This window comes from Tyto alba, unplaced genomic scaffold (genome assembly GCF_018691265.1).
Source record: "Tyto alba isolate M040663 unplaced genomic scaffold, T.alba_DEE_v4.0 Super-Scaffold_44, whole genome shotgun sequence".
NCBI lineage: Eukaryota > Metazoa > Chordata > Aves > Strigiformes > Tytonidae > Tyto > Tyto alba.
The window spans coordinates 3,968,999-3,994,129 of NW_024881320.1; the positions used below are offsets into that span (position 1 = coordinate 3,968,999).

The 25,131-nt window shown below is 42.1% G+C and overlaps 1 protein-coding gene across 7 annotated transcripts in view; it reads right to left on the reverse strand.

Moving 5' to 3' along the window:
- The window catches only part of PITPNM2 (phosphatidylinositol transfer protein membrane associated 2), a 140,722-nt gene that overhangs the window by 43,421 nt on the left and 72,170 nt on the right, over nucleotides 1-25,131 (reverse strand). For all 7 annotated transcript variants that reach the window (XM_042805440.1, XM_042805441.1, XM_042805447.1 and 4 more), the window contains exons 4-6: nucleotides 11,349-11,563; nucleotides 9,625-9,746; nucleotides 7,697-7,930 (exon numbers count right to left, since the gene is read on the reverse strand). In XM_042805440.1, coding sequence (XP_042661374.1) covers nucleotides 7,697-7,930; nucleotides 9,625-9,746; nucleotides 11,349-11,563 — 571 coding nt within the window. The remainder of the gene's footprint in view (nucleotides 1-7,696; nucleotides 7,931-9,624; nucleotides 9,747-11,348; nucleotides 11,564-25,131) is intronic.

A 25,131-nucleotide genomic window follows, 5' to 3' on the forward strand; every position in this document is an offset into this window, starting at 1 on the left:
TTTACCTCCTCAATTCTTGCTAACTAACCATGCACTGAAAAATTAGCCAGCCTTCTGTGTCAGCTTTTAACTTGAGAAGGGATTTCCTAATTCTGGATGGAAGATTCTGTTCTGTGACTCCCTGCTCCACCAAGGAGGAGCAACTCACAGACCACAGCTGCAACTTTGATGAAGTTCTGGGAAGTTGTAACATTTGGATCCAGCCTTCAAAGTGAAGTAGGTTCCCAGAAGGAATAAAAAAAAAAAAAAAAAGAAAAAAATCCAACATCAACAACAAAAAACATTGATTTTTTTTATCCAGGAGAGTTTCAAGTGATTCTTTGATGAACACTACATATCCCACCACAATTGTTACATGATAGAAGAACATCCCACATCACCAGTGCTATGACTAAAACCTCTCCTATCCTTGGTAACCTGGTTTCTGTACCTGGTTTCTATACATCAGTGAAACAGCATCACAAATACAAGCTTCTGAGATAATGGGATGGGAAGCAGAGTGAGGGAGGGAATAAAGATGCTTTATTTTGCAGATACCATCTGTCTTCTGCTGCATGAGAAAAGTGAAGTGGGCAAAGCCAATTAAAAATATTTCAATGTATCACATATCTGAAAGGAAGAGCTGTCTCAATATCAACACACAGTGCTCTTGACCAGGCAAGAAAAACTTTCCTCCAAGACTTAAACTTGTTGGCTAACATCATCATACCACCAAGACTTTTAAAACAGTATAGTCACTCAGGATTTTCAACCAATATTATTGCTTAAAAGCTCACGACAGGTCAAAGCTCCAAACCGCTATTTATTACTGATGGGAGCACAGAGCAGTAATAGTGCTTTTAAACGCTTCTATAAATACTGACAAACTAATCCACAGGAGCCCTTCTGAAAGAAAAAATAGTCAATGAATATTGTCCCCCCTTTAATTACTGGGAAACTGAGGCAGAGACAGTTTGAAGGGCATGCCAAAAGCAGCAGTGGGAGTTGTTGCCAGTGGGATTATAGATCCACAATTCTCTGTTGCTGAGCTTGGAGCAGAAACATACTGTGCCAAAAAGCTGGCAGATGGAGTAGCCATCCTTTCAATCTAATGAAGACCCTGGCTGAAGACCACAGGCCACAACACCACCACTGCTATTACAAGACAGAGAGCAATCAATGGGCTACGTTAAAATGATTTAGGTTTTGGGAGCTGCAGATTGAGCTCTCTGAGCACCACCAAGAGAAAAGATGACCCTTGTAAGCCACCCTCCATTTCCAGGAGCACAGCCAAAGCCGGATGGTCCCACTGCGTGCAAGGTTTCTAAGGTGTTTCCAGCAACATGTGCTTCACTGTTGTACAGAAAATCTTAGATCTCACTACTGTCACAGTTTCTACGACATTCAGCCAAATATCCCTTTTGTTTTCAGCAATTACTTTTTGGGGGGTTTTAAACATACAAAAAGCTTATTTTTATATGTTTATTTGTTTTCAGGTCTGGGCACTTTACTGTCTGCTCTGCTCTTTGGTTAGTTCTTAATGCTACCAGCCGTCACAAGTCAACCTGCGAGGAGGAAATAGCCATTGAGATCAGCAGCTAATACAACAGACCAGCTCAACCTGAACTTCATTTGCACAGTAAAATTAAATCTATCAATATTTTATGCATTTCTCTGCCTGACTTTCAGAAGGGAGCTCCACATAGGAGAGGCAAGTTTGAGCCAGAAGACTGTGACCTTCTGGGGGCAGAACAAGCGGCCTCAGCAACTTAATTCTGTTCAACCTTAGTCAAGATTTGGAGTTATTTCCCCCAACAGATTACTTTTTTGCAGAACTAATGGAAAATGTTTTAGCCTCTTCACCTCCCGTTATGATTGACAATCAGTCAAGCTTAAAAACGAAGATTAAACTCCCACCACATCCATACTAAAAGCCAAGAAAATGTTTCCCTTGCTGTAATTCAGTCCCCAACACCACAACCATCCTTTGGACTTCCACATCCACACTGTCCACTTCTACCTTGCTCGAAACACCTTGAAAACAGACTACGAGCAGACGCAGAAGCAAACGACCCCCTCACTCTCATCCCAAGACTTCCTCCATTCAGCTGCCTCCACTCATGCTCCTGGTTCCAGCCTTGATGTATCAATGCACCAACTCCTCAAAGTTCTCTGCATAAAGACACAGATGCCACTGACCGCATAGTTTTGTTGCAATGGACTAACATCATAGGGAACATGAAAACCACTGGGGGGGTAAAAAAAAAGTCTCCTGAAGTTCCCCCTCCGCCTTCTTTCACTTCATCCATTAGATGACAAAAATCACCTGTATTGCTTCCTCCCAACCCATGGACCTCCCAATCTGCACTGTTCACATCACTTTGATTAGACATCCCAAATCACCCTTCCTTAAAGCCTTATTCTTTTGAAAATAGGATGGCATTACAGGGCTTCGTGGTTGTTGTGCCTCTATCACTCCCGATTACTTATGAAGTCAAAAAGACTGAGATTATTTCCTAGCCTCTGGCCTTCACCTGACATGTGTCAGCAATGATGCATTTCCCTTTCTTTAACACAAGGAGAAAGCCTGGAAGAGAATGAGGCTGTCCAGGTACAAAAGAAATAGAAGAATAAAAGTCATGGCTAGGGATGGAAAACTTTAGCAGTCAGTACATCACTGAATTAGTTATCCACCTGCAGTGCTGAAGCCTTCCAGTAGGCAGCAGAGACCCAGAGGACAGCAGTGTGTGCTCACAGCCGTGCCTGGGCTGCACCCAGAGCAGGGTGGGCAGCAGAGCCAGGGAGGGGATTCTCCTCCCTCTGCTCCGCTCTGGGGAGACCCCCCTGCAGTGCTGGGGCCAGCTCGGGGGCCCCCAACAGCAGAAGGACATGGAGCTGCTCGAGCAGGGCCAGAGGAGGCCACGAAGATGCTCAGGGGGTTGGAGCAGCTCCCCTGGGAGGCCAGGCTGAGAGAGTTGGGGGGGTTCAGCCTGGAGAAGAGAAGGCTCTGGGGAGACCTTCGAGCGGCCTCCCAGGGCTTAAAGGGGGGACAGGGAAGGTGGGGAGGGACTCTGGATCAGGGAGTGGGGGGATAGGACAAAGGGTGACGGTTTTAAACTGGCAGAGGGCAGATTTAGATTAGACATAAGGAAGAAATTCTTCCCTGTGCAGGCAGTGAGGTGCTGGCACAGGGTGCCCCCTCCCTGGAAGGGTTCAAGGCCAGGTTGGACGGGGCTGGGAGCCCCCTGGGCTGGGGGAAGGTGTCCCTGGTCATGTCAGGGGGTTGAAACTAGATGGTCTTTAAGGTCCCTTCCAACCCAACCCATTTTGTGATTCTACGACACATTGAGTGCCCCCATGCTGCTATATGGATTCCAGATCCAGCTACAAATGACTGATCTCACCTTTTCAGACACTGCTTCCCTCCCTGTGCAATAAAAAAAAAAAAAATAATCAAGTCTTAAAGCATTTTAAAATCAAAATATTAGAGAAAACCAAGCTTTTTATTTGAAAAGTGAAAAGGAGGGGTCAGATCAGACCCAGGAAACGGAGTGTAACTGGGAACAATTCTCTTTTTAACAGATCAGAGATGCCCATCAGGACAGTGCTGAAGGCATCCATGGTCCAGTTCGCTTTCATTTTTCTCTCTGGCAGGAGAGGAGGTACAAACGTCTCCTGTTCAGCCTGAGAAGTCCCTGTCCCACACTCAATCCCACACACTGTGCTTTCAAGCTATGCCTCATGGCCGGCTGCAGGCCATTTGGCAGTTTGCCTTGCAAGCCTGTGGCATGCTGCCCCCGTGTCGTGGGAATTGGCTGGGGAGGACAGGTCACATACAGCATCCCACTGGTCACCTTATTCCAGGCCAGACAGAACGCAACAAGGCCAGTGGAGCTGAGGGTCCAGGCAATGCAATGCTCCTCCATACCCCCTGCCACCAGCTGCCGTGGGAGTGTGGTCCCTTCTCACCCACAGAGCAAAGCAAGCCAGCAGTGGGAAAGAACTGCAGGGCAGGAGGTGGTCTCACAAAGAGGTGCCTTTGGTGTGAAGAGAGAACTGAGCCACACAGGAGAATCAGGGAGGATTTTAGAGTAGGCTTTCCCTCTCCATTCAGTGTGCAGTACGCTCATCTGAGCATTCTTTTCCAGAATTGGAGGATAACTCCACGGTCTCAGCAGGTAAGGTGAACACTGAAGTCAAACAGAAATAATGGGAACAAATTTTTTTATAAGGATGCAGGTGCCTACTGATTTCAGTAATATCAGTAGTTAACAAGACTATTATTTCTCTAGAGCGCATAACACTGTTTTTTTTTTTTTAAAAAAAAAAAAAAAAAAACCACAAAAAACCAAGGAAGCCACACATGCACAAATGTACACACGCAGATTGAGTTCAGAAGTACCCGTCATTGTTGTGTTGATTTAATTATAACATTTCCCACTGCGTTGTGCAGAAAGATCATCTGTGAAGAGTCTAGCAGGGTGCAAACATTTAAATCACTTGCCTTTCAACTCACCACCTCAACAACTCAGAGACTGGTTGAATACATGAGGTGCTGACTTGTAAATGATTTGCCTGTGGATTGTGGTGTTTAACTTAATCTTACAAAAGGAAGTGTAAATGACCATGAGACAAGCCAGCACAGAGAGGACTCTCTAGCTGAATTTTAAAAGATTTTTGTATATAGTTTTGGGTTTGTTTTTCAACATGAAGTAAAAATAGTAAATGTAACAAAAACCCAATGCAAACAAAAAAAAAAATCAAAAACCCCACCACCAAATCATGCCCCAACCCCCCCCAACTATCCATATAAAGCAACTATTCAGATACCCATCAACTATGTTCCCAGTGGCAACATCCCAAAGCATTTTATAATGCACTCTCACAATTTCCTGGCAGCAGATAAAGGATGCCTGTTTTTTCCTGTGCAACACTATTTGCCTGATAGTCACAACAGATCCCATAACCTTGTCAGTACAGTTTTGGTTGTCTGAATGTATTTGATCAAAGGCAACCTGCAGTTATATCTGCTTTCTTCCCTACCCTCCCTTGCTCGGACCACTCACAAAGAAAAGCCTGTGGCCACATCCACATCATGCTAACTGCAACCTGCCTACCCTTGAAAGACAAAACTCTACCTGCAGGCCCCAACAGGCAGTGCCCTTCTGGATAAAACTTTCTCATTTGAGTGCTTTGGTGAAGCCAAAGTTCTGCAAAAGAACTTTTTAAAACCAATTCCACTTCATCACTGCAACAATTTGGGCATATTTAGCCTAAAATGCAGTGGTTTAGACTAAGCTTCAGTTACTGGGATGGGAACACACTTTTCCATAGTATATAATCAATAACCCATACACAGTCAACACACTTGTTTAACAACAAAAGAATCATAGCCCACGTGCACCACAAGGAAGCAAGTGGGAGCAGAACATTATGCAGTGTCAGTCCAATTAAACCTAAATTCTATGAGAAAGGAGTAAAAAAGCATATAAATATTACAGCCAAGTAGACTAATAGCCCACAATTTTAATCTGTGTCACAGGCTGTCAAAGCACTGAGTAACTGTCCAATTAGTCATCAGAAAAAATGGCTGTTGCACTCAGTAAGACTGAGAACGTTTCAACACCATCCCCCAGTTACTCTCTCTGCCCTCAGTAGCCTTTCTACATATCACAATCCATCTATCGCTTAACTCAGACATGTTCTTCTTTCAACCCATTCTCTAATTTTAGTTTGCACCACTAAATACTGCTTCCTCCTTGGGCAGAGTTTGGATCCTGCTCTTGGTTTCTGCCTCAGTTTTCTTGCCGGCTTGGCAACCCTGCACAGAGCATGCTAATTCCCCAAGAAACAAATTTGCAGAAGCTGGGAACAGAGGAGCTAAGAGAAAAACGCCAAGGACGAGCTGGCCCACAGGAACATCTCTGACGCCTGAGAGCTTGGTCCACCATTGGCTGCACAATGCACAAAAGGTCTCCATCTGCTTTCAGTCACCAGTTGAAACCCCCAAACTGGGAACAGCATATAAGCCTGGTCAGTCATGTTGTAGCCCACATGCTTCCAACTTAAACATCCTCATATCTTGCTGTCTTTGGCACATGTGCTATGGCACTTTCCCCGCTCACTAATGGCTTCCCCATGACTATGCCATTGCAGGGGAAGGCTACACATCATCTCTGGGTACCCAAAGCTTTTGCTTTCACTCAGCTTTGTCTTGCCTTAAAGACTCCCCTGATTTTATGCATCTTAACCACCTTGAAAAACAGTATTTGCCATCATTGTAACAGAGTGGAAAGGCTTTTGAAAGGCAGACAATGAGCTGGCTCAGCTCTCCGCAAAGCCTCAATCAAGAGGAAAACGGCAGGCAATCTTTCATGAAACACAAAAGAAATGTTTCTAAGGGACCACAGTTTAATCTATGCCAAACACCTCTGAACAAATGAAAATGAAGCATGTGGCTCTTCCAGTTAACAGATACAATGCAGTTGTTATTCTGCCCCCATGTTTTGGAGTATACACTAAATTAACCCATGTCACTGAAACATCAAGGGAGTTCATTGCAGAGAGCCACTTGTAATACAGTTTATAACAGGTAAAAACTTCCATCTGTGGGTAAAGTAAAACCAAAGGAGCTTTAAGAAAGCAACCGGTGACTATTCAGAGAGTGGTGCACACTATCTCTGCTGCTCTATCAGTGTTTTTACCACATTAGCACCCAGGAGCACAGTATGACTGAAAAGAGCTATAAAATGACTTATGCTAGCATCAGGCACTTCAAAGAAGCTTTGCATATAGAAAGAATAGATGTAGGGGTCATGTAGGAGGATTTATGGTGTACGGAAAGCAGGTATCATCCTTTACACAGCCTTTCTTTGGCCTTTTCTTTGCCAGGACAGCCACAGCTCTGCACTTTGAGATGGGAATGCATTTTTAAAACATTCTTTAGGTGTTACACCTGGCCATAGATCCTGTCTCTCATGGCAAGGCTCAGAAACTATAGCAGTTGTGTTATAGATTTTCTGCAGAAAACAAATTACTGCCAGCACTGCTACTACCTGCACCGTCTCCACTTAGTTACTTCTGGGACATAAACAATAGCTCCTTAAAAAGCACTGACCTAAGAATGATGCATCAATCAAAGCAGCACATTTACTCACAACTGAGAGCTGTCAGTGACCCATGGTGGGTCACAGCACAGTGAGGTGGGGAGCCTTGAATGCCACAGCCTTGGGGACAGAGATGTCTGGCCACACAGAGATCCACCAGCCCTGTCACAAGCAGGTGGAAACTAGGAACACTCCAGGGAGTGGTTTTCTGGAACCACTTAGTACTCAGAAGTGAAGCTGCTTTCTTTGAGCAGCCCTTCAGGATTTTGTTCACAATAAAGAAAACTGGCAGATTTTGAAAATGATCTGGCAAAGTTGAACAGACAAATCCTTATCTAAAAAAAAAAGAGAATGGAAGATATTGCCTACACAGGACTTGAACCCATTTCAGTAGCTACATGTGGTTTGGATTCATACAAGCCATGATTATAAGTGATAGAATAACACAATTTTTTCTGAACTGACCCACAGCTCTGCAAAAGAGTAATCGATAGGAGAATCTCTTCACAGACGTGGGATATAATCAACTGCACATACCTCACCTTTGTGTTTGAATTCAGAAACAACATTAAGGAGTTAGCAGTGAATTTTGCAAGACTATAAATGCTCACCAACATCATGGATAAACCGCTCGATTTTCGACTGCATCCCCCAGTATCTGAACTCGACTTTACACAGTTTATATGCACACATGATGGGGTATTTCCCAGGGTTGTTCTTGTACTCTTGAATCCAGTCTTCTGAGAGGGGGCCTCTTTTAGTCTTCACTGATTTATACAACTTTGGATCCTCCTCAGCTTTGTATTCATGTGGAGGGATAGGATCTTTAACAATATCAATAGGATCTATAGAAAAAGAATAGAAACAGTCAGCCATTTCCTTCTTCTGAGCAAAAGAAGAAGATACCATTTTTCAGGAGTTATTTCTGCTTTAGTAAGTACCAGAAGCATTACAGCAACTTAGTTTCTTTTTACTTACACTTAAACAACTGATATTTAAATTGTTTATACATCGCTGCTGGGCAGTGATCAGCTCTGCAAGAAAAACTAGTTCGCACAGTTGCAGCAAACAGACGCTTTGCTCCAAATAGATGTTTTTGCCCACAGTGACTGCAGATCCACTGCACTCTGGCAGATCTGCACACGTGGTCTTTTCAGCTCCAAAAAGATTTTTTGCACATTCCATCTTTCAGCTTTTCTAATATCACTCTGTGCTACAGCTCTGTTTCATCTGAGACAGTTAAATACACTTGCCCTTTCTTAGCACTGTTACGGAAAAGACACTACCAACTCAACATCTTCTCTCTGGAGTCCATCAAGTGAGGTTGCTGGTGATTCCTCACATGCCATTGTTAGACCGGATGTACCATGGAAGGCAGAAAGTTTAACTTCCAAGTCCTAATTAACACTTTGACAATGGAGAAGTGGAAACTACAATGGAAGCAGAGTGAATGAACATATTTTAAAGATCTGCAGCCCCCACCCCAGACCTCAGCAAAAGCATCTGAATTTTGGATTGAAGGGCAGGAGAGCACTTCCAAAGAAACGACAGCTCTTGTGACACTTCTCAATGAAGCAGCATGACTTGAGCCTACTTGTTCAGTATTGAAAGCCCAATCAGATAGGCTTATGAATGAGGACAGTCAAACTGAAGTTCAAAAGAAAAGAAGTTTAAATCATGTAATGCTCAGGTAAAATTGCACAGGGTTACTGCCATGTCCTGCATGCCAACAGGGCTCAGGGAGCCAGAGCAGCCACCCCAGATCTCCCACTGCAGCCAGCGCAGCATGGGGCTGCCAGAAGTCAGCCCGAGCTTAACACTTATTCAGCCTCAGCAGCCTCAGAGCAAGGAATGCTTCCGACCTGCGTGGCTCTAACTGCCAGCACTCCTGCCACACAGACAGGTCTTTGGCAAATGCCATGTCCACAGACCACGATGGACAGCAAGACAGAGAAATAGCTATGACACTTGACATTCTCTGCCTTTTTTATAAAATGGTCCTTTTTGCCTTGTTCTCGTTATATATATATATTTGTCTCATTAACCCAATCTTCCAAAGACATCTGCAAAGCTCAAATGCTAACTTGCGTGAGGGCAAGACTAAAAGGAGAGGAAGCAGAAATGAAATACAGTTTCACGTTTCAGAAGTGCAGATAGGGATGATTTTCATATACAGAAAGAAGCTGTGCAATTAGACAGCAATATTTTCCTCTTCTATGGTTATTTCTACTTATTATCCCCAAAATCATTAGATGTCTTACTCCTCTTAGGAGCTGCACAAGTTTGACAGGAAAGAATTGGCTTCAATTTACAGGTGGCAATTCAAAAGATTTCCATGTGATTTACATCAAGCCTAGAAGAGAACTCAAGTGTCCTCACTCTACTTGATGTAACCCTACTCCACAGCCTGACACCAACAGGGCTGCAGGTGTGTGTTTGGGGGGGGATGGACAGGCAGATGGTACATACCAAGCAAAAAAAAAAATAAAAAAAAAATGCAGAAGAATAAAGGAAGTACTAGAAGAAAAAGACTATTCACCTAGAATGGTTTGTCTTTTTTCTGTAGGAGAAAGGTTGAACACGTTGACATGCTCTCCGGGATCAGTTTTGTAGTACGTCTCGATATCAATAGAGAACTTCTCCACAAAAGGACACGTATACCTGAAAGCGAGAACAATGCATCTTAAAGTAATCCCGCTCAGCTTGGCAAGGAGAGAAAATGCTTTCCTAAGATGTACAAAATCAGTCTTAAAGCCAAGCCAGCCTTCATTCACGTTCTACCTCAGATATGCCTAAAAATACTGACTGTACAGATTAAAGAGATTTTCTTTAATAACTTCCTAAGACAGGAGCTCACCTTGGACATGTGGCTTCAGTGGAATAGCTCTGATGTAATAAAACCCCAAGCCCACAGCAAAGGGGTGTGCTCCCCATGAGGTGTTACAGATGAGAAGACACCAGCACACCCCATGCAGTTATTGGAGACTGGGCACCCAACACTGACCAAGAAGCAACTTCCCAGCTGGCAACAAGCAAGGAGAAAGCCTGAGGGGACCACCAAGTCCTCTCATTTTGCAGACACTGAAAAAACCTTGCAACTTAATTTGACAATGTCTCCTCCAGGATACTATTATCAGGACAGGCTGTTTTTAAAGGAGAAGCTTTCAGCAAGAAGATAAATTTTGGTCCTGCTATACCAACAAGTTATGTTATGACACAGATACTAAATGCAAGGACACCTGCACCTCTACCAGTAGAAATGCAGAGCTCTTGCCTGGAATGTATGGCAGAATAAAATATGGACTAGTTCTGTGCAGGGCCAGGTTTCCTGGCCAACTGATTGTCTCATGGGCATTTCAAGAGAATAGATAAAAACAGACTTTAATCACCTGAAAGTCAGACAGCCCCACTATATTTAGTCATGAGCAACTGCCTGTACTCAGACACTGACTCCCTACCTTTCCCCAGACTAATGATACTTGTAGAGACCAGCTAAAACAGAACTATGAAACTTTTCTAGATTTTTGATAAAAATCAAAATTTCCATTAAAGCCTTTTTATTATGAAAGATGACAGCAATATCAGACTTCTAAACCTGGAAAAAATGTAAATGCTCTAAACCAGAGTAACTATCACAAAGGCTATTTATTCCAGGGTATCTGAAGTCCTCCCAGACAAAATCAGCTGAAACAAGGAGGTCCCAGAGGGCTCCACAGAGCCTCTGGCTCTCTTCCCTTCTCAGGGTGAAGACCATAGGATGTAGGTTTGTTACTTGCTACCCAAATGACAGTTCTCAGAAAAGAAGCACCAGATTTATTTATTTATTAAGATTTTTCTCTCCTCACGCTTTCTCCCCTAGAACAAATAAATCCTGTCTTACTTCACAGTATTCAACATGACAACTGTCCCATCACTGTGTACATTTATAACTTCACCAAGCTAGCAGATATCCACAACATTAAGTAGAACATGCAGTGCAGGACGTAAGACTAGACAAAAACCATTCACAACTTCCCATGCTTTGATGGACAAAACCGCTCACAGTTTAGAGCAACCAGCCACAAATTCTTCAGGCTGTATGCGGTCAGCCCAGGCAATATTTGTGTTCCTGAGATTAAGCACTGTGTAGTAATTTCAGGACTTGACCCCAGTTTCTCTAACGGATATTACTGGAGATGGAAGAGATGCCACTGCCACACAGAGTGACATAAAATGCTCTCTCTAAAGTAGGGAAACAGCTCTGGACATTTTGCCAGGCTTTACCTTGTCCTTGTATAAGGATATGCATTCCACGATTCCTCTTCGACTCGTAGAGCTGCCTTGGGCAATATTGACCGAAACCAGCTGGGTATGTGCATACCAATGTGGTACACTTTGTGAGTATACTGCCCATTGCCTCCCGGTCCATCCATGTATGGTCTGTTCTCCAGGATCTCTACTCCACTGCCTTCCCCACATGTCTCCTCTCTGCTCTTTTTCTGAAAGGCAAGGAGTATCACAGTTAGTCGCTCCAGTGCATTTGTACATACCAAGGTCTCAAAGCACATGAACATTGGGGATGGTTTCTAGGACTCCTTTTCAGCAGAGCTTCATACAGACAGCACAACTGTAGCAGCACCCTGGCAGTAAGATTACCAAACCTAGAGATTATAAGGGAAAGTTTTAGAGACTCATCTGAGCAACAAAAGAACAAAGACTGATTTATTAGGGAGTCTATAAAAAGCTGGGTTTGGACACTAAGAGACAGAGCCACACTAAACCTTGGCTCCAGCTGTGAACCACCCATCAGCACAAAAGTCTTTTGCATCAGCAGATGATAGAGTGAAGGGAAGCTTCCCCGACTTGACACATTCTTGTGGTGGTGTATCAGCATGAAGAATCATACACACACTCGGTGTAACATCACAATACTAAAGACTATTTTATGACCTAAAACCACAGGATTTGGGGGCTTGTTGCTTGTGGTCTGGCATGGCAGCAACTCTCCAAGAACAGCTTGGAGACTATACTCTGCTAATTAAGATATTTAGAAGAAACAACCCAAGTTTGACAGAATGCACACAGCACCCCCTGGCAGCCTCCATATTTTAGCTTATTTGTAGTATTGTCCCTCATTGAGAAACCTGGCAAAAATTCCTTCAATAAAAAAAATACTGATTTCAGTGCTTCTAAGAAGAGCTAGAGGCAAACCAAATATTTATTCATTTCTAACACATTTCAGCAGATTGGATGATGTGTAACCTTCATCATTTCCAAACAACAGATTCATATTGTTAGTATTTTGAGTTTCTTGTTTGTATTTGAGAGCACAGTACTTCGGAAATTAAGGGGGGAAAAAAAAAAAAAGGAATTTTATACAAGAATCAACTGTAAAATATAACACAATAAAAACTCATTTTCAGCATACAAACAATTCAAAGGATAACATGATTTAACAGAAAATGATTAATAAGATGCAAGAGATCAGCTTCTCATCTTTTGAGGTCAGGACAACAAGTCAACACAGCTATTTAGAAGTAAATAGCCCTCTTTTTAAAGAACTCTCAAGCAATTTTAAATTTAAACAGCTGTAACCGACAAATCTAAATAACTGACAACATCAATAGTATTTTTTTTTCCAACCCACAAACTGCAATAGTCCCACAAAAGCACTTTTTTACAGTTTATTTCTAACATTCAGCTGGCAGTTCATTAAAACACACATCCTCTTAAAACAAATTACTGTCTTTCTGTTCTTATGTAAGCACTGACCAAGTCCTGCACAAATATTTATGACAATAACATTAAATAATCTTGATGACCCAAAAACCTGGTTAATTCAAAGGTCTTGGAAAAGGCAGTAACCCAGCAGGCATAGAGAATATGTCAGACAGAATAACAGCACAGCATCTGCTCTGAACAGTTGATACAAATTATGGAGATCTAGCATTTTATTATATGGCAGAAGCATGTGGAAATCATAAGCAGAGGAAAGACAGGTTCTCTTCATGTCAAGTTATCATGTATAGAATCATACATCAGCTGGGTTTAAAGGTCCATTCTAGACTGCATGGTTAGCAGCAATTCCAATCAAATCTGGAAGTCCTCGTTTGTGAGCAAAACATGTTTAGGAAATTTTCAATTTCAAAAGAAATTCACAGCACTGAGTGGACTCGGCATCTCCTAGGACTGTGCCAAGCCAGACCTACACAGAACTGGGTCATCAGATTTACACATGCTTATATTGAATTAGAAAACCAAAACATTGAAGATTTATTTTGTTTTAATAGCCATGCTTGATATGAAAATGGATAGAAACACCCTCCAGGCTTTCTCTCTCAGATACAATTTCATGCTCTTCCTTTCAGAGCTACACTGAGATATGCCTTATGCCTTGCCTTCCTCTTATAGCTCTCCACCTCTTGAAGCTCTTCAGAGAGCCACGCAAGGGGCAGCTGCTTCCATGACCATAAATTTGAAGGTTAAAGATCCTGTGCTGCCAATTCTGACTTCAGCTCCCGTCAAATAGATCATCAGCAGCCAGGGAGATACCCTGCAATGTGTTTCCTTTTATCGAAGCCTCTGGCACCCCAACCAGCAATACCATGTCACCCTTTCTTAATATCATTCCCCTAAAACCTCTGTTTTCTTGTGTTGTGTCTCCTGATGCATTGAAGATGGATCAAAGTGGGAAGTTTCTTCTCAACTTGATCCATTTGAGAAGACTAAAGACAAGCATTCAAAGCAAAGCCAGGCTCTGAGGGTCTCCTGAACTGTGACTTCTTCATGACAGAAAGATTCAAGCTGGGGTGTACAGGACACAGACACTTGCCTATGCCCTCAGTCACCAAACAGAACTGTTCTGATCCATGCCCTCATCAGAATTACCCATCCTTGGGGATGAAACATCCTTAGTCTCTGCATAGGCTTCAGTTGAGAAATCTATATTTTTTATTTTGACATAAGAATTGGTTTACATCTGAAGCAGTTCAGAAAAATAAACTCCAATTCTTTCTGATCTGGGCTCAGGAGGACCTCTGTTCAAACCGTTCTGGTTTGAAGGCCAGCAGTTGTGATAGCTGAGACACATACAGCTAACACTAACATTCTCCACTTTTCTTTCCCCTGTTTAGCCAGTTTTGACAAAAATTTCTCTTCATAAAGATGAGCTGCCTGGTTCTCATCCTACAGCTAGAACCCTGGTGAACTTGCAAGATTGGCCAATTTTTGCTTTACATGAATACTTCCATAAGCAGCTTTTCCACACAACCTGGTAATACTAACACTCAGCTTACTTCTGATTTCTGGTTATTTTATTCACTTTTATGCACCTGCAGGAGACTGCAAACCCTATTCTAAGAGCAGGGCATGCTTCCCCCTGCAGGCTTTCCATATGACTAACTCCAGCCCACAGCTGCTTTCACCCAGTTGCAAGCCTTAAGCAAGTTTTGGCCCTACACATTCCTCCTGCTTGTCACTTATCTACATAAAATATGACAAGGGACAGCAAGAACATTTTCTTAGATGAACGTGAAATAAGAGCTGCACCTCTGCATGACAAAAGAAAAAAAAAAAAAACAAACCCAAAAAACATAAAAATCAGAGCTACAAAGTTTATATTCCAAACTATCTTCTAAGCCACGACTTTTAAGTCACGCCAATTTATACTGAGAATACAACATAACTTATCACTGGGAAGGATAGTACGATCAAAAATTCCACATGATAAATCCACACAAAGCTACTTCCCAGCCCTGCATGCTCTCATACTTACCATTTAGCTTGCCGAGGAGGCAACAAGCTGCAGTGAGGTCAGGAAGGACCAAAAATGTCAGGTTAGAAGGTGAATAGTACAATAACTAACCAGTCACAAAGACAAAAGAAGATACATTTCTCAGACAATAAAAATAAAGACATCAGCCACATGCACTTGAGAGACCAGAATGATACTCTGTGCTTAAGTGGTACTGTGAAAGTACACCACTTATGGAAGTGAAGAGCAATTTGCTTTTCAACCATAAAGCCTCTTCATGACTATTGTGACTCAGCTACAGTATGGAGAGGGCTTGTTACAAGGAAGTGGTCTGTAAACAACAATTAAAAAATAACTATCGATTAAGAAAGCATTTGGCTTGAAAAGTGTCTGGCAAGCCCTCTCCGAAGCGTATCTGCCTGCTGGGAGTGGCAGATGGTCAGGCGTTTTAGGGTCAGTCTTGAAGGTTTCAGCTTCATAGACCTATGCCCCTGTGAGAAGTAGAGACTTTATTTAGCAGATTACCTGTGTTATTACTACTATCTTCCCTCTATATAAATATCTGAGGAATGGTCCCCAACAAAATCAAAGAGTAGCAAACAGCCTTTATACACAAGTTATCTAAGCCATAATCACAATAAACCATCTTATATTGTATTACAACAGGAAATCCAGTCATCCCTTTTGAAGTTCCCCTCTTCTGCTGATGACACTCCATGTTCTGCACAGCCCCATCAATAGCTTTCCAGGACAGATGGTGACACAGATCCCTCCTAGCTAAAGTAATAGCATTAAATTACTCATAACAGGGAACCTAGAGAAGCAGATGCACCATGATTAGCAAGAATGCCAGTTACTTAAAGGCTTCTATTAAAATAAATCTCTTGGCACAGCAGCGTAGCATGGGACACAGCACATGACCTCGCCATAACAATCATAGATTAATAATTCCCATGAATGTCATCTAAACACTGGGCTAGTCTAACCCCATTTACCATCTGCCCTTCACAACAGGAGACAAGCAACTGTAAACAAAGCCTTCCACAAGCAAAGACAGGCTATTAGTTCTCAGATCTTCCATCCCCTTTCCCTGTCAGAAACTTGCCTTCCTACCAGCTAACAACACAGAGCACATCTTGCAAAGCCTTAGTCCACCAAACTTAACCTGGCACAGCTGAGTGGGACCAGGTGACTAAATGCAACTTTTGTGGTTTTGTAGCAGGGTACACCTCAGTGAAGGAATGATGGCTGATGGCAAAAGAAACCCCCACCACTTGAGAAGTCTCACTACAGCTGGAGGAACGGCATTCACAGAACAAGAATGCATAATGCTGGATAAAACAGATAAGATGTGCCTTATCATATCAGTTGGAGATACACAGAAGACAGACTGTGGAAATTAAACTTGCCTTGTAGTGTTTTGCTTTTCGTGAATTAGAAGAAAAAACAACCCCATCAGCCAACACAGTATTGCTCAGAACAACACTGAGAAGAATATTATCCTAAACCAGTGGAGTCTTTCTCCTCATGTTTCAGCCCCAGCATAAAGCACAGGCTGCACACAGGCTCAGGTGCATACACAGAGAATCTCTGCAAAGCCTACAACGCCACTGCAAACGGCTTAGTGGTTTAGTTTCTCCTAAAGTTTTTTTTTAATTGTAACTTACTCCTTTGAGCACTGCAATAGTACTGCAGAGAACAGTACAGAGTAGGTTGTATGGTGACAGTAGGCAATCCAGGTATTGTTCTAGCTTTTGAAAATAGATTATAGCTACAATCTTACCTTTTTTACCCCCCCATTATTGTTTCCCACACAACCCCTCAATCTAAATAAGTTAGATAGAAATTACAAAAGGTTGATGTGCTTTATCATCACGAAGTTTCTTGTTGCATTACAGCAATGCATTTACACAGTACCAGTGGCCTACTTCGATGACCCATTAGAGTTCTGATTTGAAATTATTCAAATTAAAAAGACTGACAGCACTGTGCTTGGTAGACCTATTGTCCATGAATAATGAAGACACAAATCATTGTCTGGAAAAAATAACCAGAAGATTTTTTTGTGTCTTTTTTTCCCTCCAGCTCCCACTTGGCAACAGGGTATTTTGATAGTCGAGACAAATTCTTTTGGGACAATCTATTAAAATAACACTGAAGTCTTGGGATTTTTTTATCCCATTTAGACACAGATATAGATACAAGAAGTTTACAGCTGGTTGATGGTTTCAGTTAACAAACAGACAGCAAAGTCATCTATGTAACCACTGAACAAGAACATGACAGCAAATATCCCCAGAGGATCCTGCTAACATAGTTGCTCATACTGTTGTGGCAAGGGAGGCTAAGGAAACATTCTCTATAGCCAATTACTATTTTTTATTGTTTTGGATGCTAAGGCTACCACAAATGCCAATTAAGTCCCCAGAAACAGACCTGTCCTTTGGGAACCAGAGGAAGCCTAAATTGCCTCACGCAATCCACCAGACAAAAAAATGCCTGAAGCTGCTTGGGATGGATGACTCCTGCCATCATTGGATAGCTTTTAAGACCTGGTTTCACTAATCAGACCTACTTTTTAATTTATTTTTTTTTCCTGTTCAGTTTTAGAAAGGAATCACAAAGGCACCTGAGATGTAAAGGGCTGAGTAACAAAATTTACACTGGGAGAGGAATAAACTACTTGATTTCAATCTCTTCCATACAGTAAGGGGAAAATATTCCCAACTATCTCCAGTTGGATATTATTTAAGCTGACAGAGGTTTCACTCTTCTAATTGATTTTCCAAATCGTTGCTTTCTTCCCATCATCAACTGCCTTCCTCAACATGCTCCAGGCAGCTGCCTACAAGCCATCATCATCTCCTACCTGCAGGCACTGTGCAAGAGCAGAAGCTGCATGTATTAAGAAGGTACCAGTTAGACCATGACTGGGGCGCTGCACATCGTATGTGCAATAAGCCTCAGCCATGTATCTGGGCTTACTGTGGGGATACTAACATTCAAACACCACAAATAAACCAGCATGACAACAGATGCACAGTTTCAGCCATAGCTGCTGCAAGCCACAATTAAACAGCACTTAAAACCAGAAAGCCAATGATAGAGTTACTGGAAAATACCAAAAGGTCCTGAAATGAATTCATGGTTTATTCTTAACATATATTCCCAGCACAGGGTTTTTGTACATGGGTAACACGTACAGTGACGATGTACATGCACATGGGTGTACCTGTTCTATCTTCAGCTGTCTCTTGCTGCGGTATGACTCAGCTCTGTGTTCTGTTAACCACTCCTTTCTGAGCATTTGAGCTGACATCTAATTCATTACAAGCAATCTGCTTTCACCACTGGCAACCTTCTGCCTGCTGATACAGATATCTGATAGACCAGGCACCGTTCATGGTCAGTACTTACTGCAGGTAATCAAAAATCAGGTCTTTTGACTATGAAAACAAAATGTTGGTTTACCCTTAAAGCACAGTAGAGTCATACTTTTCAAGCTGTTGTTCTTGTTTTTTTTTTTTTTTTTCTTTTCAACATGTGTGTGTCAAAGAGCTGAAGCACTCAATACCATATCACCATAGTCAGGGTGATACCTGAGCAAAAAGCTTTTTTCAGTGTGAAAGGGAGCAGAGAAGATGATACTATTCCACTCTCACAGAAGACATGAAGAACTTCTGATCAGATCAAAACCAACATAATTTTACCAGTGCATAACGTGTTCTAGGAGCAAACGGGAAGTTACATTAATTAAATTAAAAATAAAAATCACCCTTACTGTTACTAATGTAGTAGAGTGCTGAAGTAGAACAGCACACACAACTTCTTGCTGTCAAAGGCTTTTGTGTCACAGTAAGAATAGCTGAGTCCTCTCACATTAACGATGATGGAATCAACAAGACAGCACCATTTTGAAGAGGGAGAAAGTAATGTGAAGACACAGAGTTGCTGTCAGGGCTGTGTCTATTACCCAGATCTTTCAAGCCCCATTTCAGCATCCCATCCCTGATGTGGCAGTCGTCTTGAGTAGTAATCTTTACTAAAATACAGCAAAACAGTCCTCAAATGGGTAAGACAGGAAAACTTCTCTGCTGCTGTTTTGCAGGAGTTGAACATGGTCTTAATGGTTATATTGGAAAGATAATACTAAAGGCAGGCAGGACCTAGGAACCCTGTTACCCCAGGGATAGGTTTTAATAGTACTTTTGAGCCTGAACTTTCTAAGGTACAAATCAGAAACAATACACATCAAGTCAGACTGATAGTCCTTCAACAACAAAACTGCTGGAGGACAGAAAGGGACTTGTGAGTTTTGTTCTTGTTACTCAAAGGCAAAGGTTACTATATCTCATTGCGCTCAGCTAAATTGGCACTATCTTGATGGGAAACCAAGTTCAACTGCACTGGGATTTCACCCTCTCTCCAGTAACACTATTCCTGTCCTTTCAGAAGTTGTGGACACCACAGGACCATGTTTTTGTTTACACCACACACACCACATTATGAATATACCCAACCTTAAACTGCAACATCTGTTCCCATGGCAATGGGACTGTATCAGCAATCCACTGGGTTTGGTTTAGGCCATCTTCATTCAGGCTTCAGCACTGCACACAAATCATTGCTGTTAACAGCAAACCAAGTGATGTCACCAGTAACCATGGTGCCCACAGCTGAGGCTTCCGTGTGCCCTTTGTGCTCTAACATGCATCCTTCACGCATGACAACTATTTTAATCCAATTAGTGCTGTTAAAAAAATAAAAAAATACACGAAGGGCCAGCCTCAATACTTATTTAGCAAAGGAAGGCTAGTTTGAGTTAAGATAATGATCAGAACATAAGGCTTTACAATAGCACTTTGACTCCAAGCCTCATTTCATTGTACACATAGGAATGACCTGAAACCCTGGGGAGAGAGGAAAGAAATCTGCTCCTCATCAATGGCTTTATTAATAAAGGCAGAAGAGCACCTGTTTTAAACATCCTCCTTCTAGGTTTGATCAATGTGCAGTGCTTCATTCCATCTAGGCAATACCCCTTTCCCCAAACACCAGTGCTTCACCAGATTAACATAAAACCTGGCTTTAAGTGTTCCTACCATCCAGTCAAAAACAAACAAAACGAGTCCTAAAATGAGAGAGAGAATTGTAAAGTGTGTGTGTTTGTGAGGAAGGAAATCAGAAGATTCCTCATCCTAGCAGAAACCTAGTCATAATGCCATGAAAAGACTGGCACTTTCTAGGCTGCTGTATTAGAAGGCCAAAGAGGACAACTCTGTCAATATAGAGACACTTCACAGAGACCTAAGACTTTGCTGGCAATAAGCACAGTCTCCTTCAGCTCCATTCACTTAACCAATTAGCAAATCACCTTCACATCCCTTCCCAGCACTGGGTTTGGAAGTGATGCATCCTCCTGGCAGATCAGAAATCACAGCAGTGACTTGGTCTCAGCAAGAGTGGGGCTGTCCTCCGCAGCTGGGGGTATGCTCAGAGCCATCAGGACAGCCAAATGCCTCTTTCACTTCCTCCTCAAGATAGTCTGGTTTCATTTGGGATATCCAAACACACTAGCTTATTAGGTAGATGATTTTGAGTGTAACCATAAAGTAGTTAGCATCCATCTTCCCAACTGTGCCGCACAACTGCATTTCCAGGAGGGTTCCCCTTTGGGCACTTCCCATCTCTGAAGGGAGCTGCCATCTTATCACCCCCCTGCCTGTAGCAGGGATATTATGGGGCTCTTCCCTCAAGTTTACCAAGCAAGAATTGGAACTATCACACAGGAATTGCTGGCCTTTTGTCCTGTGTTTCAATCACTGTGTAATGCTGCCTCCAAGGAGATATTAAACACACAAGGAGAAAGATGATGTCACCCATGAGGGGTATTCCTGGCAGAGAGAAGCACATGCAGATCTGCTTTCTGACAGGAGGTACATTAGTGTCTAGGAGATCCCAGGTCTCTTCCTGACACCCCTTCACTCTCCTGAGAGCTGTCTGAGGTGGGAGTCACAGCCCTTTGCATTGCACCCAGGCTGCAAGAACCTCTTCTCTCTGGGTTTCCTGCACCAAGTCCTGCAAGACTGCCTGCCAGCAGAAGCAGGGCAAAGCTGAGCGTGCAGAAGGCCGAAGAAGGGACCGGTCTCACCCAAGCAGGTGCAGGTTACCTGCACCACATCTGCAGCACCATCATTCTTGGCTGGTTTTCTTGCAATGTAAAACACATTCCTAAAAAATCCCCTAAAAGTTAAAGGCAGGACAGACTGTCAGCAGCAGACTCTCTCAAGACAGAGCAGAAATATGCACAGCATCAATTTGTACAAATATTGTATGCACTGCATTATTTAAAATCAAGTCTAGATATTAATGAAGCTGTTTGTACAAAACCAGGATATTTTGGGGACAATCAATTGTGCAGGACTATAAATAATTTACAGCATTAAGAGAACCATTCTCATGGCCACTCATTAATCACTTCGCCTTACAAAGACACCCAGTCACACTCCTACGGAGCCAGGGCTGGATGTGCCAGAGGCATATGAATTAGGAATCACTTTATTATGGAGATACCTCAAACTTGTTTACCCCTTATTCTCCATCTTTCAAAATGTCTACTACTTAGTATTCCATCTTACCTCGAGTATTTCATTCCCTGTCTTTAAGTGGATTTTTCACTGCATTAACTATTTCACAGACACTGTGAGAACTACTATCCCTAGTTTAAAGGGAGGTAAAGCAAGTTGCCCATTATTATGAGTCAGAGACAAAATTTCAACTCAGGGTGTTTTGGATCAATTCTGATCCTCTGACTACATCCCTTAGATTTTAGGAACCTGGTGCAATTATTCACTAACAATAGGCTGTATGCTACAATACTGGAGGACTGGCTTAAAGAAATTCCCAGAGTTTTCCCACTACTTAATTCACTACTTGCCCTCAGGTATTTGAAAAAGTGAGAACCTAATTTGGGTCAAGAATCAAGATTCTGTCCACATGTCAGAAATTTTCTTTCATAAGAATAAAAAAATAGATAAGGAGAAAGTTTTTGACAGCCACAAGCTCAGTAGGCTTATCAGCACTGCATCCTGTATTAAAATCAGTACAAATCTGATTGTTTAAAAATAATTTCTGTGTTATAACCTTATCTCAGCTTCACTCAGTTTCGTTATACAAAGAAAGCATGTGTGAACTGTCAAAGCAACATAGTTCATTACTCTAAAATCAATCTTTTTTTCACCACGTATAGAATAACAGCCAGTTTAAGAACTGTTCCAGGATAATGACTACAACACAAGAAAAAAAGTAAATGCAGAAAAGATGTTTGCTGCTTCTGTATGTTTTCCCAAAATGATAATCCATATGGGTGTCACTGTCACCTGTGCAAATTAGACCACAAGTCTGCTAGCACTGAACATACCTGTACTGCCCTTGTTCTCAAGGCTAAGCAACTGCGAGTGTGTTATTCTCCTCTTTCAGAAGGATGCAAGCCCTCATGATCACAAAGAAAACGTTATGAAAACCAGAGGAAGAAGAGAGAACATCGAAGTCACAGGTTTTTAATGCTGAAGCACAGAAATTGGCAGAAAAGCTTCCAACCAGGCTTTTGCTTTTAGACTTGTGAACCTTCCAGGGTCTCTGGAGCTGTCAGCAGTGTCACCTGCTTTTAAAATTAAAGCATATATGTCTATCTGTCCAGATGGCCAAGGCATCTGCAAACAAAACAAAAATAATCAGCCATCCAGTTCTTCAGTGTCCAGAGATGAAGGGTTAGTTTGTTTTCCCCCACTCAATCAATCTTTCACCATCTGCTGAGCCTGCTGGCAATTGCCAAGTGTAGTTAACAGTTTAAGGGACGTGACTTTAACACCTAGATATCAGGACACGGCCTCAAGAACTACCACCACCAAGCATGTTTTTTAAGTCTAGTCTCAAAGGTGCTATCTGAGAGCTACACACAAACAAAGGAGAAAACAGGACAGTGCAGGGGTCCGGAGACTGACATGACAGACAAATCATGATCCTTCGGAAAGGAGGGAAGTGGCTCAGGATACTCCATCAGCAGTCACGACAGGCGAGTACAGCACACTGCAGATGCCTGGAAACATGCTCTGATTTTTCAGGAAAGGCAATAAATGCAAAGTCCTGAGGGACTATAGAAGAGAGGCTCATGTTAAAAGATGAGAAGTGCCCTTGATTCCCAGGATCCTGCCCGAGTTCAGCAGATAGCACTGAGCAGTTGGGTCAACTTTAATAGATTGTCTCAAACAGGAGTCCTTTCCCAGTCGCGGACCCTCAAAGTGCTGAATGACAACGTGTTAATGTTATTAGCTCATAAGGATGATGCAGCATCTTAAAATAAGTCTCATCCTCAAAAGGCAATCACTAGGATCAGAAGAGTATTATTAAAGTACGCTATCTTTGGAGGAAGGTCACAAGTACTCAGAGGAAACTGCATGGAGAAAATGAGGACTGGACTTGTTTACAGCAGAGAAAGTAAGCTATGTACACCAATATAAAAATAAGATTTAATAACAAGAGGAATTCTCTTGTCTTACCTAAGGGTCAGAAGGGCAGCAGTCTCAGAATCTCATGGCATATGGAACCACAGCAATGAATGGTATTAAGATGATAAATGGACTGACCTTTGGTTAATAACATACTGATCTTTTGGATGATCGCATTCAGATCTTGGAATACAGGCTTTTATGAGATAGAGATGTAACATTAAAATGTGCATTGTTTCTGGGGCAAGGGGGAGGCATACAGAAAGGCAGGTTCCCTAAACACACAAGAAAAGGAAGCAAGTATTACAGGAAGGGATAGGTGTTGAGATGCAGATATGAAGGACACTTAGAAGAGTAAGAATTAAGAGACCCTTTAATAGGATCTATCTAATGTATAAACCAGAGCGGCTCTATCCTTTGTGCCCAACAGGCTTCAAAGTCTTCGCAGAGACAGAAATATTATACCTGCCTTTGATGTGATGTGCAGAGTTAAAGACATCCAGGACAGAGTCCTTGGTTCAGCATTTCTGCAGGAAGAAAGAAATCCCTACAGATGCCTACAGTTGTCCCCTCCATAAATGGTTTGTGCTTCATGAAGCTCATTTCAGTGCTCACCTCTAGTTGCTTTCTGCTCATGTTTGGGTAGGAACCTGGAATTTCCCCAGATCAAACTGCAGCTCTCCCAGTCCTATGGGCAACTATCAAGGTTGAGTTTATTGGGAGGTCTCTCACCCTTGGAACTCAAACATGTTTTTAAATGTGTGTACAGATTTTAGGAAAAAGTTACACTGCAAAACTGTTGTCTAGAAAAGGGGTACAAATAATTATTTCACTATTTTGAAACATTTTGCCTGGTTTACGTACCAGAATAAAAACAGATCACAGTATGAAGGAAGACCACTGGTTCCAAGCTCAGACATAAAAATTAGTATGTTTTAATTGGGATGGCAAAAGAGACAAAAACTCAGCAATGATGCAAAAAAACCCTTGTGCATATGGAAAAGCAAAGACCTAACTGCTCTGCGGCTAATGCAGCAAGGGCTCCAAACCTGAAGACATTGACAACACTGCGTGAGAGGTTTCCCATGAAAATATGGATATTGATAGTCTAAAATTTAATAGAGAAAAACAATTCAGTTTAGATCTGCTAGGCTTCAAGCAAGTCAAGGGTACATTAAGCCCTTTGCTGTAATGTAAAATTAACTTATTTATGGAAGAATTTAAGTGCTACTTAAGGTTCTGAAACCACTGTCTCTGTAGATAATATTTCAAAAGCTAGCAGAAAGCAACACTTAAGAGACTTGTTGTTCCCCTTCCCCCACTCTCAAAAAAAAAAAAAAAATTAAAAATCAAAGCAGCAGACCAATCACACCAGTTTTCACAGCTTTATACACCAGCCTGAAGAACTTTAAGAGGAATTACAGAGCAACATGAGCATGCACACAATGATTTATTGCATGTCTTGCCTGCCAAGTGGCGCAGAGAACCAACAGAGATGCTAGATTATATAATGTACAATTTTAATTCTCCTATCCAGTAAGCATAGTAAATATGAGTACAGCCTGTCCCAGTTTAGTGGAAGGATCCTTTGTCACTTGGGCGTGATGCTGCTTACATCAAATCTGATGAAAATTTTTGTTAAGATTTCTAAGAACAAGGAGGGAATGTTCTCCCATGAAAGGACCTTCCACTGCAAAGCAAAAACCACCATGAAAACATCTTTGAAAGGTGACCGCAGTACTACACCTTACATCCCTGCTCACATGGCTTTGAGGCATTACTTCCACATAAAGGGTTCTCAGAGAAA